Raw genomic sequence first — 16,290 nt, forward strand, 5'->3', positions numbered from 1 at the left:
GCAGAGGTGGACCAGCTTGGCAGTTTGCATGATTCTGTAATGAATCTAACACAGAGTGTTGTAATGCTAGAGCAACATACCAGGGAAGTTCTTGTTGAATCTCAGCTGCTTTTGGCTGAATTCAAAGTAAACTGTATGCAGCTGGGTGTTGAAAGTAATGGACGATATATCTCTGTACTCAAGGTTTTTGGCACCAATGCCCATTTTGTGAAAAGGCCATATGATGCAGAAGTGTCCCTGACTGTTCATGGCCTGTTACTGGTTGATACTATGCAAACATATGGAACAGATTTTGATCTTTTGATGGCTTCTCATAAGAATCTGAGTTTTGATGTGCCAACAGGAAGTCTTCGAGACAGCAGGGCTCAGTCCCCAGTTTATGGACCATATGATGCACGTCCCATTGATGTAGCTAGTTTGGCAGAGAGATGCACTACAGCCTCAAATACTTCATCTGGTAACAATGGAAAAGATCAAGAGTCTCTGATAAAATTAGAGTATCAGTTTGTGAGTGCAGAATGCCCATCGATGAATTTGGATAGCAGTCTGCAGGTGATCTCTGTACAGGTGAACAACCTGGATATCATCCTTAATCCAGAGACTATTGTTGAACTGATTGGGTTTCTCCAGAAATCCTTCCCGAAGGAGAAAGAAGATTCTAGTCCTCAGCCTTTACTAACTGACTTGGAAAGAGATTGGAGGGAACAGGAAACCTTCCAGTCTACTTATGTACAGAATACAGAGGTAGCAGTTGATATTCATTGGTTAAATATACTTCTCCTCAGGACAGTTGGCATGACAAATGGAGAAAAATACGGCAGAAAAATTGCAACAGCCAGTATTGGTGGCACCAAAGTCAATGTCTCCATGTGCAGTAAACTTGATGTAAATGGCTCTCTTGGATGCCTTCACCTTATGGACCTAACACAAGATAGTGTTAAGAACCAGTATGTTGTCAGCATAGGGAATACAGGAAGGTATGAAAATCTCATTGGTGATGTAGATTACTTTGAATCTTTATTGTTTAGGCTTGATGATGGAAATAGCCTTCCAGATGCCTTAAGTTTCACTTTCACAGAAAAGTCAAAAGAGGAGTGTTCTCTCAACCTTAAAATGGCCTCCTTACACTACAACCACTCAGCTAAATTTTTGAAAGAACTAACTTTGTCAATGGATGAATTGGAAGAGAATTTCCGCAGCATGCTGAAAAGTGCAGCTTCAAAAGTTACTACAGTCTTGGCAACTAAAACTGCTGAATACAGTGAAATGGTTTCTTTGTTTGATACGACACCACGATCAAGAGATGTTGCCAACGTAGAAGATAATGAAGGCTATGCATTTGGATCACAACCTCTCAAAACTGATACTATTAAGCTTATATTAAATGTAAACATTGAGTCACCGATTGTCTCAATACCTCGAAAGCCTGGTAGTTCTGAACTGCTTGTAGGTCATCTAGGACAAATATCTATTCAGAATTTTGTACCAGGAGAAGATGAATCTACAAGTGATAGACTGCAAGTTGAAATTAAAGATATTAAAATGTATTCTTTAAATAGCAGTCAATTTACGAGCAAGAAGGAGCCTGCAAGTGAAATGTCTCATGGGCTGCATTGTTCTTCAGGTCCTGCCAGTATTAATAGCCAGGAAGAATCCCATTTTACTCGTCATGACTTCTTTGAATCGTTACATAAGGGCCATGGTATGCTAATGAGAGGACTCTTAATTATTTTATATGAGTAGTAGACGGTACTAAAAATGTGTATTGACCATAGGCCTGATTGTATATTCTGTCTCATCCATCCTCCTGAAATACACTGCTCAATTTTAATTAGAATGGACAAGTTATTTTATTTATATCCATTTTTAGTCTCCTAATCAAAAACTGCATAGTGCCTTTCATGCAAAATTTAAAAAAACATAGCTATATATTCTTCCCTTAGCATTGCTAAGAGGTTCTGAGCAAGTTAAATAGCTGCTATGTTACCTCTGCTGTACAGTCTTTATAGGACTAATCAGTTCACTTATTATAATTCTGTTTTCATTTCACTTTCTCTTAACAGCTTTCCACATTCTGAATAACACCACCATCCAGTTTAAATTGGAAAAGATACCACTAGAGAGAGATTTGGATTTAACTTTTCCTCTGAGTAATGAAGACTTTGGAATATCAAGCATTATGAAGATTGAAGGGAAATTTGTGAACCCTCTTCAGGTATAGTAATGTAGTATTTTTACTATCAACATAGAAGTATTTAAAAAAATAAGTATTTTTCAGGCAAATATCTTCAGATTTAACATGTTGGTAGTTTAGAAATCAGATCCTTATACATGTGGTTAGAAGAGACAGTCTTAAGTCGTAATAACAATGACCAAAATTTAATCTTGTTTTGGGGCATTTTAGACATCTTTATGAATTAGTCTAACTTTTACTTACCCTGAACACCTGTCACAGAAGGAAAAACAAATGTGTCACTGTCCAAATGCCACTGTCCAAATATGTTTATTTGCAGTTGTAATAGAAACTAAGAATTAAAATGCCATTATCTTGAAAAAATCTCTGCAGGACAGGAGATTTTAAATAGGGGAAACTGAAGCTTCTAAAGCTAAGGAGACAAGCAATGGTGGCTAAGTAGAATGTTTTTTCCATATATTACTGTATAATCTCAGCATGGTAAATTAAGGCTAGTTTGTATGGTGAATTATTTTTAACTAACTCTGTGTGGATGCTTTTTGCCTAGGAATACAAGGTATCCTATTCTAGGATCCTAGCCTGTATGTTTCCAGATTGTGTCATCTTACAGAGCTGATACAGAAGAATTGTTTTGTTTCGACTTTGCATTGTACCTTGTTCTGGATTATTTTTTACTTGTGGACAAACTTAAGATTTGTCTGGTTTGAAATTCCACAGTCTTACCACTTGTGAGTTTTAAAATATATGTATTGATTTTATTAATAAAGGGAGCTCTAACGTGATGATTGTTTCTTTTTTCTACATTGTAGGTGGTGTTTGCAAAACACGTGTATGAACAAGTCCTGCAGACTCTGGATAATTTAATTTACAGTGAAGACTTGAACAAATTTCCAACCAGTTCTGTATCTTCAACTTGTCATAGTTCTCCTTCAGCATCACTTCATAGTACAGGCACAGAATTCTCAAGTGAACGGAAGGAAAATGGCTTATTCAGCCATTCTAGTTTTAATTCTGTTCCAAACAAGTCATTAGCTGTCAGGGAAACAAAGTCTTTTACTCAGATTCAAGCAAACTTCCATATCTCAGAGCTCCAGGTTCAGTTAAGTGGTGATCTTACACTTGGTGCACAAGGCCTTGTCAGCCTTAAGTTTCAGGATTTTGATGTTGAGTTTGCTAAAGATCATCCTCAGACTTTGTCTATTCAGATTGCCTTGCGTTCTCTGCTAATGGAAGATCTTCTGGAAAAAAACCCAGACTCTATGTATAAGAATCTCATGGTGTCCCGTGGAGCACCCAAGCCATCCAGTTTAGCACATAAGGAATATCTTTCACAGTCTTGTCCCTCGGTATCCAATGTAGAATATCCAGATATGCCACGTTCCCTACCTTCCCACATGGAAGAAGCACCTAATGTCTTTCAGCTATACCAAAGACCAGTTTGTGCCTCCCGTAAGAAGCAAAAAGAAGATGCTGATTCTGAGTATCCTCTGACTCCACCTCCTTCTCCAACAACAGACAGATCCAAGTTGCCCTGTGGAAAAAGTAACTTTGATGATTCATTAGTTCATATCAATATATTTCTAGTGGATAGGAAACATCCTGAATTTTCTTCTCACTGTAACAAAATTAACCGTAGTGTAGATGTTGATTTTAATTGTCTAGATGTCTTAATAACTTTGCAAACTTGGGTAGTGATACTGGATTTCTTTGGGATTGGATCCACTGCTGATAACCATGCTATGAAGCTGCAACCTGAAGATACTCAGCAGACAATCAAATCAGAAATAAATACCTTGTCAGCTTCTCAAGCCCAAGAACCTGTAAACACTAAGCTGGATCTGAAGGTATACTTGAGATGCAAAACAGTAATTGGATTGTCTGTCATAAAACGTCTGGTTTATAGAAGCTTAAGGTGACATTTAAATCAAATGTTTTATATTCTAGTGGAGAATGCACATAAATTCAGAAACAGTAGATTTAAAGTGTGTGTAGATGTAGGTAAAAAAAAAAAGTGCAGAAGTTCCAGAAAATCAGAACATTTGCAAAATGATTGGCTCCCTTGCTCTGTGACCCTCCTTAGACACATGTATGCCACTTGAAGGGAGACTGAAGTAGAATGCTCCCCGTTCATCCAATGGAGCTCTCATGGCTAGAGTTCGACCCCCCCCCCCGCAGCCCCATCCAGTCTGCTCTATGCCTGAGAGCCTGAGGAGAGTGTAAGTCTGGTGGGCAGTGACTGTTACTTCCCTGGGATAACACAGGACGCACACTAAATGTCTGTGATCTCTTAAATGATAAGAGATACTGCTTCAGTATTAAAGACCTGACATACTGAAATTGGCACTGTGCTGTTCTAGGTACTATGGAGTTTATTTTAAAAAAAAAAAAAGAGTATATATACTTTTATAAATATATATACACATATATATGTATAAACATGTATTTTTTTTAAAAAAATTATGTGTGTGTATATATGTAGTCTTTGCCCAGAGGTTCTGCAGTCTTAACTTAAAAATGACAAATCTTGAAAGAGAAAAGGACAAAGATAACAGTGCTAGGATTTGCTGATGACCTGATCATTCTAAGTTGCTTGGGAGACCCGTTGATGTGCAAACAAGGAAGTAAAAAGGTTGCTTTCCTCCAGTGTCTCCCAATCAGATAATTCTTGCTTGCCATTTATGTGTTACAATGCAATTGTCTTGAAAAAAACTAACAAGACTTTCCAGCTATCAAGTCACATTGTTTAATACCAGCCTGTTCCTTTTTGTTTGACCAGGTCCATTCTTTATCGTTAGTATTGAATAAGACAACTAGTGAGCTTGCTAAAGCCAGCGTGTCAAAACTTGCAGCTCACTTGGAAGTGATTGGTGAGTAGATCGGAAGGCTGAAGTTGTATGCAGTTTAAAATAGAAGGAGGTCTGCACTGGAGTTGTGATTTGAAATGCTTTTATTTGGTGCTCATTGGGTTTTTCTGTGTGTTTGTTTCCAGGGGGAGATACATATTCTTTTCCCACTACTACTACTTCTGCTTTTCCAAGCTTTATTTTAAATCCTTGCATCCCTCCCAGTTGTCAAACCCTTGATAACTTCTGCTGAGATTGGCTAGGATTTTAATACTTTACTTTCACAGAGCAGAACAATAGTGTATATTACTGTTTTAGAGAAGAAGAGAGTTCTGTCTAAGTTTTCACAAATGAAAGTGGTGTGATTACATTATATATGTAAAGCATAGAGTTATGTTTGGGTTAATATAATCTTTGTAGCAGAAAGATGTGTTTTTCTTTGAACATGAGGTTTAATGTTTAATTGAATGTGATTTATTTAATTACTTGTAATGCTTTTATCCCACTAATAGAAACTTTTGGGTTTTAGTAACTTACCTGTATTTGAGGATCCTAATTGTCTGTCTTTTGTTTTGCAGAGGGAGATTTAGCCCTGCAAGGAAGTATTGGAAGTCTGTCCTTAAGTGATCTTACAGCTCATGGAGAATTTTACAGAGAACGTTTCACTACGAGTGGTGAAGAGGCACTCATTTTCCAAGTCTATAAGTATGAATTTAAACTTCTTGTTACTCGATACTAACACCCCACCCCCCAAGAAAACAAACCAAAAACCAAACAAACCCAAAAAACCAAACAAACCCAAAAAACCAAACCCACAACTGTCAGGTCTGCATGGTTCTGCTTTGGATGCTTGTGACTTAAATGAGACTTTGAATATTTTCAGTCATAAACTTAGGATTTTTAGCCTTTCTTTATCCTGCAATGTACATGGCTTATCAGGAAAAATAGTTTTTTATTTCCCTCTAAAGCTGTTCTTGAAAGTATTTAGGTGATAGTTTGTTCCCAGATAAAATAGTAGTTGTTTTTTAAAAGTTGGAAGAGGTTTTCAACTGATGAAATAGATTTTCCATTGCTTCTTAATTTTGGAATTAAGGGTTTGCTTTTGTGCTAGTGTACTCTTGAAGTTCTTCTGGTTTGTGTAAAGCAGTAGTTCTTACCTTGTGATGTTTCATGGTTTTCCACGCCCTCCTTCACCCACTAGAATTAATCAGATTAGAAATTTTCCAAGTAATGTTATGGAATTAATATCAAATGTAACAGCACACTGATTGAGTTGAATCTACATGTTATCATGTGGTAGAGTACTTACCTTATAAGCCACTGTTCAGATGTATAAAATCACCAAAGGTATATCTGTTAGATGTAGAGATTAGAGGCACATTCCAAATGTAGAATTTTCCTGTTCGCTTAATTAAAACTCAGTAGCACTTAAATATACGTAATTTAGAAATAATTAATATAAAACCAGTTTTTCATATTTGTAATTGAAATAGTTTTAATTTATATACTGTGAACATCAGTTAAGTCCTCTATATTATTACTTTGAATGCAAAAAATGAATAGCACTATTTGTAAAATGTAGCTAAGATAGCTAACTTTTACTTTCAACCTTTGTCATAGATATGGGAGGCCAGATCCATTGCTACAAAGGGAGTGTGATATTCGTGTCACTCTACGCATGGCATCTGTTCAGTATGTGCATACTCAGCGTTTCCAGGCAGAGGTGGTGTCTTTCATCCAACATTTTACTCAGCTTCAGGATGTCTTGGGGCGGCAAAGAGCAGCAATTGAAGGACAAACAGTATGTCTGGGTTTTTTTCTGTTCTTTCCTAGCCTACTTTTGGAAGTTGAAAAGCAGCATAAAATTTATGTTGATGCATCAACTCAGTGAATTGAAATTATGGGAGATCTTGGAGTTCTGATGTTAGTGGAGATTGCTCATACTCATCTTGTAGTTGAAAGACCTTATTTACGACCATCCTGCTGCTATTTGAAAGTGTAGAATACCAGATTTGCACGTTATTTAGAACTTTGGCACCTGGATCCTGTTGTATGCATTCATACAGGTGTTTTCCTATCTTTGTGATGCTGGATAAACAAGGCTCAAGATTTTATCTTGCCTGTTTCTCCACTGTTCACCAGGTAGTTATAACAGCTAAATAAGGAGAACCAACGGAGAAGTCCTTCTGTTCTACTCATGTGTATGTCTTTGATTAAGTATGATGGCTGGTAGACTGAGAAAATCAGATGCTGAACTTCTGCACAATAGAGTGTATAATCATGACAGTCATAGCCTATTTTGTACAAAATCTAATGTGGGAGTGATTAGTATAGTTAATAGTAATAGTCTTGTTTAAAAAGTCACTTCTCATAATTGGAAGAAAGACGGTTAATTCTTGCATATATTAAAATGCTTCATTTTGCATCAGTTAGGAAGTTTGAATCTGATTTTGAAACATCTGTTCTAAATATTTTTTTTTCCTTTTGTAAATATTTTTTCTTAAGTAATCCTTTCTTTAAGTAGTAAGCTGAGTAGTGTCTGTTATGCCTCTTTTAGTTCAGTGGGGACAGTATGTTTCACTCCCTGTTGCTGCACCTGTTGCACCGGTGTGTGCTGTTTGCAGCATAGTCCTTTTTAACTAGCCTTTATTCTCTGCCTAAAACAAGAGTTTGAGTTCTTTTTTTTTTTTTGTATAAAATTTTATCACATCTTAATTTTGTAAATCAAGGACTAGTGTTCCTGAATTCAATACTAATCAGTGTGAAATAATCACCCATTTCCTGCATTTAAAAAAAATTTTTTTTAATGAAATTTTGCTCTTCCCAGGTAAGAGATAAAGCACAGCGAGCTTCCCGAGTTCTTCTTGATATTGAGGCTGGTGCTCCTGTTCTGCTTATACCTGAAAGCTCAAAGTCGAATAGTCTTATTGTAGCTAATCTTGGAAAACTGAAAGTCAAGAACAGATTTCTGTTTGCGGGTATGCCGGGTACTTTTTCACTAAAGAACAAGGTAAGAACATTAGTTCTTAATTTAGCAGCTTGTGTTTTTTCTAGTTCTTGTGCATTTTATTTCTTTATCAAAATGGTAAATGATTCTTACATTTTACTTTATATATACACTTTGCACTACTAGTAGCGAAACAGTCCATGGCAGTGTGCTGGGTAATCTTCTGGATCTGGCCTGCCGCTGGTTATACCCAGCTGCTCCCTGATGTGCCTGCACCTGGGCTTGCTTTCTGAGACCTTGAGGGCAGGGGGGAGACTTCTGTGGAACTCACTACAACTGGCCTTGTTAGGAAGCAGGATCCAGCTGGGCGCACACCTGCACATGGGAGCGTAACGGGCTTTCAGCTAACCCGGTTTAGTAGCTTCTTCAGCTCTTTGCTAAACAAAATTTCAACAGTGTGAGTAGCAGAAAATAGAGATCTGTATTGGCTGAGACATGCTGGAACACACTGGAGAACAGAATTGGTTTTAATTCTTTTTTTTTTTTTTTTTTAAATGCTCTTAATGAAACCGAGTGTGCGTAGTTGCTTTCATTAGGTGAAACCTAATGAAAGGATTCCAGTGAATGCTTGCACCTAAGGCTAGGCGCAGGACAGGGAATAGTTGGTGTTGCTGTTGAGAGATGCAGCCACAAAATTTGGGGTAAGGAAGATCCATCTTGGATGGCTTTTTATATCTAACCTATGCAACAAAATGGGTAGTTGTTCTGGGAATCCCCTAATCCCATTTTAAAGGGGGGTAGAAATTAGGTCGACTAAATTGCTACAAGCAGTTTTGTGGTGTGTCTGTTACCTCCATCTGATTTATATCTACCAATGTCTTTACTGTGAGGAAATACTGGACTGTAATATTGAGTTGTCTTCTGTACTCTAGTGTGCTGATGTATTTAAAGGTTTGTAAGTGGTAGATTCCTAAATTAATGTTAGAAGTTAAAGGATATGTGCATAGTAATTTTATTTCAACTTTAAAATACTGTATTATGTAGCACTGTAGAAATTTGGGAGTTTGAAATGAAATTGGGTGGGGTTTGGTGTTTTTTTTTGTTTTGTTTTCATTTTTTGTATGTCCTATGTTTATTTTTGAGGATCTGATTTTACAAGGCACGTTTTCATTTTTTATATGTCCTATGTTTATTTTTGAGGATCTGATTTTACAAGGCAATGCATACAAGGATCCAGTTTTATTTGAGGTATTTCACATCTTTATATGGTGCTCCCCATTCATTTAAAAAAAAAAAAAAAAGGAAATTTTCTTGTAGAATTTAGCACTTTAAAAGTTCCTTTATACATTAAAAATGATGTTTCTGTTCTAAAGACTTTGCTGAATTCTGTAAGAATTGGATTTAAATTTGTTGTGGTGTGCTCTTTATGCATGTCTGAGGAGCTATTAATTTGGATTTATTGCATAAATCCATACATTTATAGATGATGTGATGATTTTTCTTTGCATGTACTTTTCAGTCTTGTCTTTACAATATGAAGTTAAATATTAATGTCTTCAAATTTTTGATCTTAAAATCCTTGATCATGGCTGCAATGAATTTTTCTAATGAATAATATTTTAAAACCACGAAAGGCAAGTAAAATTAATAATTAAAACCAGAAAGGAAAGTTTCTGAGTAAGGATTGTACAGTGACATCAGAAGCTGGATACAGAAAGAAAATGGGAAGTGACAGTAACAATACTGCAGTCATGGATAAAGTGAGCAATCCCAGAATAAGGGGCAAGTGGATCGCTAAAGACAGACGATTGTTGTCTGCTAGGGCATGGGAAGCTGGGTAAAATTGAAACATGAGGTTAATAAATTTAAGTCATGACAGACTAAATGAACCCTGATATTGGCTTCGGAGTTTTAAGGTAGTGTGTAAACCTGTTCCACCAGACATATGTTTTTGGGAGAATAAATTCCTAATGTTGATGTGACTATTTTACTAGCGAACTGTACCCTTTGCAGATTTTTGATGCTAGACACCATCATGAAAGTGCAAAAGCTCATAAGATTTCCACTGGATATGTGGTGGTGGGGAAATGTCTAAAATTTATGTATCAATATAAATGAGCTTTTCTTTTTTCACCTGTGGGGATTTTAACAGTGATGGTAGGGATTTCTTCTATCTTAAACTTAGCTACTGCAGAAAAATTTTGGGACACATTTCGGTATGATGACTGAAGTATTTAAAGTGCATAAAATGATAACTTCATGTATAGAAGTGTTTGTTCACATATTCTAATAAAATACTAAGTTGCTGACATGATCTTGCAGAAATAATGGCATATGTTGTTTTCATCATCTGAAGATACTCTGAAAAACAGCTTTAAATATTTAACAATCTTTATTCTACATAAATGCTTGGTATCTTGACAGTCCTACCCTTCTGTTTTGTATTAATTTCATTTACATGGGGTTTTTTTTTTGGTTTTGTGCAAAACCCAGGGGTGTAGAATTAATTTCTCTTTGAAAAGATTTCACAGCTTTTTTTAAAATGTGGCAGAAATAAACTTTTTTTAAAAAGAAAATGTTTTAATCTGCTGTTATGGTTACAGGAAAAAAATTTGGCCATCTTTCTACAGTAAAAGATACTGGCATTCAAATAAAATACTTAGTTTTTTGCGAGGAATATGTTGCAGCTTGAACCTTGGTGTATTGGTTCCTTAGAATTTAAATTAAAAATCTATTGTTAATTACAAAATTTCTTTCATTAGCAGGATTCAGTTCAATTTTCATCTCCTTTGGGAACCCCAAAACATAGCATGAAGAAAACAACAAGTGCTGATGAATCAAAAGTAGTGTCGGAAGGATTGTTCATGAAAAAGTCATCAGGAGCAAACATTTCTAGGCTGAAGAGTGAGCCTATGCTGAATACATTGAGTAAGCAACAAGGGCAACAACCAAAGCTACCTATTGCGCCAAACCCCGACAGCCCAGGTATGTGATAAATAGTAGAAACCCCATATAGCTCTTCTTTTTCCTTACAAGCAAAATTGCACTGCATTATTTTGCATCTTACGTGACACTGCAAAAGTAAGGCTCTGGATCTAAAGACTGTAGATTTAAAAAGAAATGACTTCTTAGTTTCAGGGTTGATTTTTGCATCTTAAAGGATTAGGGAATTGTAGTTCAGTTTCGGGAAGAACAATCCTGCAATTTGGGCATATTTTGAGATGCATATTGCAGACATATAAGGAGCATAGTTGGACTCTTAATTAAGATTTTATATTTACCTGTAAATGAGCTTGGTGTCTGGTAATTACAGATATTGATGAGTGTGAATAAAAAAAAAAAATTGGAATAATTTCTAGGAGAAACTAGATTTCTTTTTAAAGTAAGTTGCATTAGTTTTGTATAGATTCTTTTTTTTTTTCTTTCTTAATATGTTATCTCCTGTGCACTTGCAGAGGATCACATCTGCCTCTTAGACTGCATTGTGGTTGATCTGCAGGACATGGACATATTTGCTGCGGAAAGATATCAGAGGGAGTATTCAAAGGCTGTGGAAGGTACAAGTGCGGACTTGAGCTTTCCGTCCTACTTCGTGAGGCAGACAGGAGGAAGCCTATTAACAGAACCTTTCAGACTGAAATTACAAGTAGAGAGAAACTTAGACAAGTGAGTTTATCTAAACAGGATCACTTTATACTGTCAGCCTAAAGCCAGTGTTTTAGATGCCTTTTATTGTATCTTACAAAGTATTGCCTGCTGTGTTACAGCACCTTGAAATGCTGTGGTTTTTTTCCTTTGTTGTAGAGAGCTAAGTCATGCAGTTGCAGACATATCAATACATGGCAATCTGTCGTCAGTCCATTGCTCTCTGGATTTGAATAAGTATAAACTGATACGTGGACTGCTGGAGAACAACCTTGGGGAGCCTATAGAAGAGTTCATGCGGCCTTATGATTTGCAGGATCCAAGAATTCATGTAAGAGGAACTGTATGCAGTTGAAATTCTCTCTTGAAATATCTGGGGTTTTGCTGATTAGGCTAAATATCTGTTATTTTCTTGTAATTTACTAGGTGGACTGGTAGATTTTAAAAAAAAAAAAAAAAGAAAATTTAGGTAGACAAACAGCGAAGGAATCTTTTTGTCTGTAGATACTCCTGTCAGTTCACGTTTGTCTTGGCAATACCGTTGTGCTTTCAGGTGTGGCTTGCTCTTATGGTTGCTTTACGTTTCCGAGATTCTGATCTTTAGAAGAGACATGTGAGAAACAACCATCATTGCTTCTATTTATTAGTTCATTTTAGGTCTGCTGAAATATATCGGTGGGGAAAAAAGTTGACATCTATGAAAACTGTACTTTTTTTTCTTTTTTCTGAAGTATTTAAGCTGAGCTGCTATTGCAATATATTATTGGTACGTTAACAAGCTTAAGATTTTTCCATTTGAATGGGGCTTTTTGGAGGGATATGAAGGTTATCCTGTAATCACGGGCAGGGTGATGATTCCTTTCACATGGTGTCTATGACATTCCTAAAGACTTAGGAGATTGTGGAATGTGTATTACTTTGTGTTAAAAGCCCTCTTTTTGTCCTATAAATCTGAAGAAGAATTTCAGTAACAAAAGCTTTACAGCAGAGCTGAGCCTTTCCCTCTTCCCTCTTTCCCCTCTTTCCCCTCTTTCCCCTCTTTCCCCTCTTTCCCCTCTTTCCCCTCTTTCCCCTCTTTCCCCTCTTTCCCCTCTTTCCCCTCTTTCCCCTCTTTCCCCTCTTTCCCCTCTTTCCCCTCTTTCCCCTCTTTCCCCTCTTTCCCCTCTTTCCCCTCTTTCCCCTCTTTCCCCTCTTTCCCCTCTTTCCCCTCTTTCCCCTCTTTCCCCTCTTTCCCCTCTTTCCCCTTTTTTTTTTCTTTCTTTTTCAAGCAGGTCTTCAAGTATTGCCTATTTGGCTGTATATATATATATACACCAGATACCCAAGACAAATACTGTCCTTTCAGGAAGAGTGTGGGCAACACCTGGAAATAATCAATATTTGTCCTTATTACTGGGAAGGGAAGTCGTTGAATAACATGTTTTCTTTTGATCTTGTGTGGCTCCTAAGCATTGTGTGTGTTGCAAGACTGTAATCTTTGCTTAAGAACCAAATATGTGACCACAGCAGGGGGAGAAATTGCTAGGAAGCATCTAGGATTTTCTTTAAGATCTGAGGAAAAAATGGGTGAAGTTCTCCTTCATGTCAGGCTTTTTACCTAAAACTCTTTAAAAAAAAAAAAAAAAAAGAGTTTCAGAAACTACAAATCTGATTTAATGATAGAAGATACCTGAAGCAGTTTGAAAGAGTTGTAGCTGTTTGTTTTTTGGCGGGGGATGACAATGGCAACATTTTGTTTAAGAACAAAGAAGCTATAGAACAGTAGTGTGAAAATGGTTAATAGACGTTTTTCAAGTTGAAGGCTACACAGTTGTGAAACGTAACTTTTTTTCCTCAGCAATGGTAATGAAGCTTTTCGAAGGAGAAGGACAGTGCAGCTGTATACATTTGTCTGAAATAACAAAATTTAATTCAGGAGTGAAAGTTAAACAGATGATCTTAAAAAGAATGTTGGTGTTTTCCACTTTCAGACAGTTTTGAGTGGAGAAGTATATACTTCTATGTCATTCCTCATTGACATGGTTAATGTGAGTCTGGAACTGATGGATCCAAAAGGAAAAGATGGATGCAGCTCTTTAGCCAGGTATGAATTTTCTTTTGTTACTGAATACCTTATCCTAAATACTCATCTGAGAGATTATAGGACAGGAATTAACACAATACGTGAAATCATGGTTTAATAATGCAATGAAATAGAATTTCTTAGAGTCCAAATTGAGAGTTTCAGCTGATCTGAAAGATGAAAGGGAATGAGACTGTTCCAAAGATACCATCTGTGTCTTTCAAGTTGTCCTTGAAATCACTGTTCAGTAATTAGTTGACTTGCCCAAGACAAATGGTATTCTAATTAAGAAAATGTTGAGAGGTAATCTTAAAAAAACAGATTTCTGCTATGTTGTTTTGGGTTTTTTTAATCCAGAAGGTTCTGTATCAGTGGAAAACTTTATTACATACAGTACAGATCTACTTTCTATCTCTGTGACATGAGATGTGATTATAGTTGTTTCAGAAAATATGTAAATGAAAAATATCATCAGTATACCATGCATACTTTTAAAAGAAGTGACTTCTAGAAATAAATGAGCTACAAGACTCTTAAATGAATTGTTTTGCTTTTTATTCTCCTAGGTTTGATTTTAAGAAATCCAAGTTGCTTTTTGAAAGCTCTTCAAATGGAACGAAGTCTGTAAATTTGGTTTCTCATTCCATGATGGCATTTGACACACGTTATGCTGGACAGAAGTCTACTGCAGGCACGCTGAATGTGTTCAGTTGCATCTTTCAGTCATCAAAGAATACTAGTAGTCCAGGAGCAATCCAGATTGAATTGCACTTCAGGTTGGTAATTCTGGGATTTATTTGCTTCTTTGTTTGTTTTTAATAATGACATACTCGATCAGGATTGTCTTGATTTGGTACAGCTGTTATTAATGTAGATAAACTTGCTGGCATTGTATTTAAATCTGAAGACATTTTTGGGGTGGTCAGTGGTACTTGATAGATTGAAATCTGCAGTTAATTAACAGAAGGTTGTTGGATTTTTTTTTTTCTTCCCTCATTGCAATAAAAAAACCCACCAGGTTTGAATGTGTAATTTATCGGATGAAGTTCTGGCCTATTAAAATCAGTAGTGCTTAAAGCTTTATAAGTCTGGCCTATCACTTGTATGTTTGCATAAAACCATGTTGCCCAAAAGCTGTTTTCCAGTAGGTGTCACACTTGCCTTTCTGAGGGAGTCAAATAAATATGGAAATGGCACCTCTTTCAAAAAACAATCTCTACGTTCTCTTCTGTATTCTGTCCTACCCTGTTTGTTTTTCTGTATCCAAATCTCTTGGAATGCTTAAAGGCATCACAGTGGGTATCTGTTTTGTTCTAATTTAGTATTGAAAATGAGAATATGAAGTATAATGTCAGTATTTACCTGTATCAGCATGGTGTTTTGTTGAGGGATGTTAATTAACAAAAAAGAGGATGAAGTGAGATGACTAGAGGTGTTGCTTTCACTCTTGATCAGGCTCGCTGACCAAACTCAGCTTTCTAACTCTTTTGTAGGTATGATACCTTCTGAAGCAGTTGCAGGAGTAACGTAGAAAAAAATCTGTGTCCAAAAAATGAGTCCAATAGAAAACCTTGAAGACATTTGTTCATAAAAGACAAACTAACTAATTTTAGGCAATTGAGAGAAATTTGAATTTGGATAACGCATGATGGTTTTAAGTACTTAATAAGTTTGTGTTCAGAAAGACACCAAGATTTTGATTTGCATAAAACTAAAATGCCATGGGATTTACAAAAGAAAAAAAAAGGTTTTCATGTAACTGTTGATCCAGTATCTGCCTAGATTGGCGGTTAGTTTGCACAGTATAGCTTAATCTGGTTTATGAGTGATAGTTTCAGGAATTTTCTTCCCAACTGTTGTGCTTTTAAATTTTAGCCACATAAGCATGTGTTACGTTTTTACTGGTGAGAGCATCCTTGGCACTAGATGTAAGCTTTCGCAGAGCTCAATGATAGTGTTATACTGGCTCGTGCCTTTTGGAAATATCCTGGTGAGCCAGGGAGGGTTAAGGGCTTTTACTATTGGAAGCAATGCAGGCAGGCTGCTTCTCACAAAGGAATTACAGTTCTTTAGAGATTTTATAGTTCAGAATGTGTTGGATATAAAATTGTTTCATGGTATTTAAGCACTTAGATTATTTTCCAGTTGGCATGACCAAATATAATTGGTATTCCAGATCATGAAGCCAAACACTTTTATCCCTCCTAGCCAGATATTCAAAATGTGATGCTAAAATTTCAGTAAGGCTATCATTTTTTCTGAATGACAAAGCAGCTTCCTGTGCTGCAGAATGCTGTCAGAGTGAGAGGAAACACATTGTATGTCTAATCTGAGGGATATGGAGCCAGGTCTAAATTTCACACGCGGTGCATTAGGTTTGATACCGAACAGATGCACAATAGTAATAAAAAGATCAGTTTTAAAATTTGAGACTTTGCAAATCAGTATTGATAATGTAAATGTATTAAAGGAGCTTTTATAAGTTAATTTCTTGTTACACAGAGTTTTTTAATTAATCTTTTGTATCATTACAGCTTAGAATTCATGCAGTTAAGATCTGTTGGGTTTCTGTGGGTACTTGATGAATTTCAATCTGTTT

General features: G+C 36.3%; 1 protein-coding gene across 1 annotated transcript in view; it reads left to right on the forward strand.

Moving 5' to 3' along the window:
- Positions 1-14,467, forward strand: part of LOC104078411 (vacuolar protein sorting-associated protein 13D-like) — a gene marked incomplete at its 3' end in the record, with an annotated part of 30,215 nt that extends 15,748 nt beyond the window's left edge. Inside the window, 12 exon segments of the mRNA XM_009580046.1 lie at positions 1-1,702; positions 2,064-2,215; positions 3,004-4,038; positions 4,971-5,061; positions 5,616-5,742; positions 6,658-6,838; positions 7,865-8,047; positions 10,750-10,969; positions 11,440-11,650; positions 11,789-11,960; positions 13,600-13,712; positions 14,258-14,467. The exon segment at positions 1-1,702 is cut by the window's left edge and continues 30 nt beyond it. Coding sequence (XP_009578341.1) covers positions 1-1,702; positions 2,064-2,215; positions 3,004-4,038; positions 4,971-5,061; positions 5,616-5,742; positions 6,658-6,838; positions 7,865-8,047; positions 10,750-10,969; positions 11,440-11,650; positions 11,789-11,960; positions 13,600-13,712; positions 14,258-14,467 — 4,397 coding nt within the window.
- Positions 14,468-16,290: the final 1,823 nt, after the last annotated feature.

Source organism: Fulmarus glacialis, unplaced genomic scaffold (assembly GCF_000690835.1).
Source record: "Fulmarus glacialis isolate BGI_N327 unplaced genomic scaffold, ASM69083v1 scaffold1136, whole genome shotgun sequence".
NCBI classification, from domain to species: domain Eukaryota; kingdom Metazoa; phylum Chordata; class Aves; order Procellariiformes; family Procellariidae; genus Fulmarus; species Fulmarus glacialis.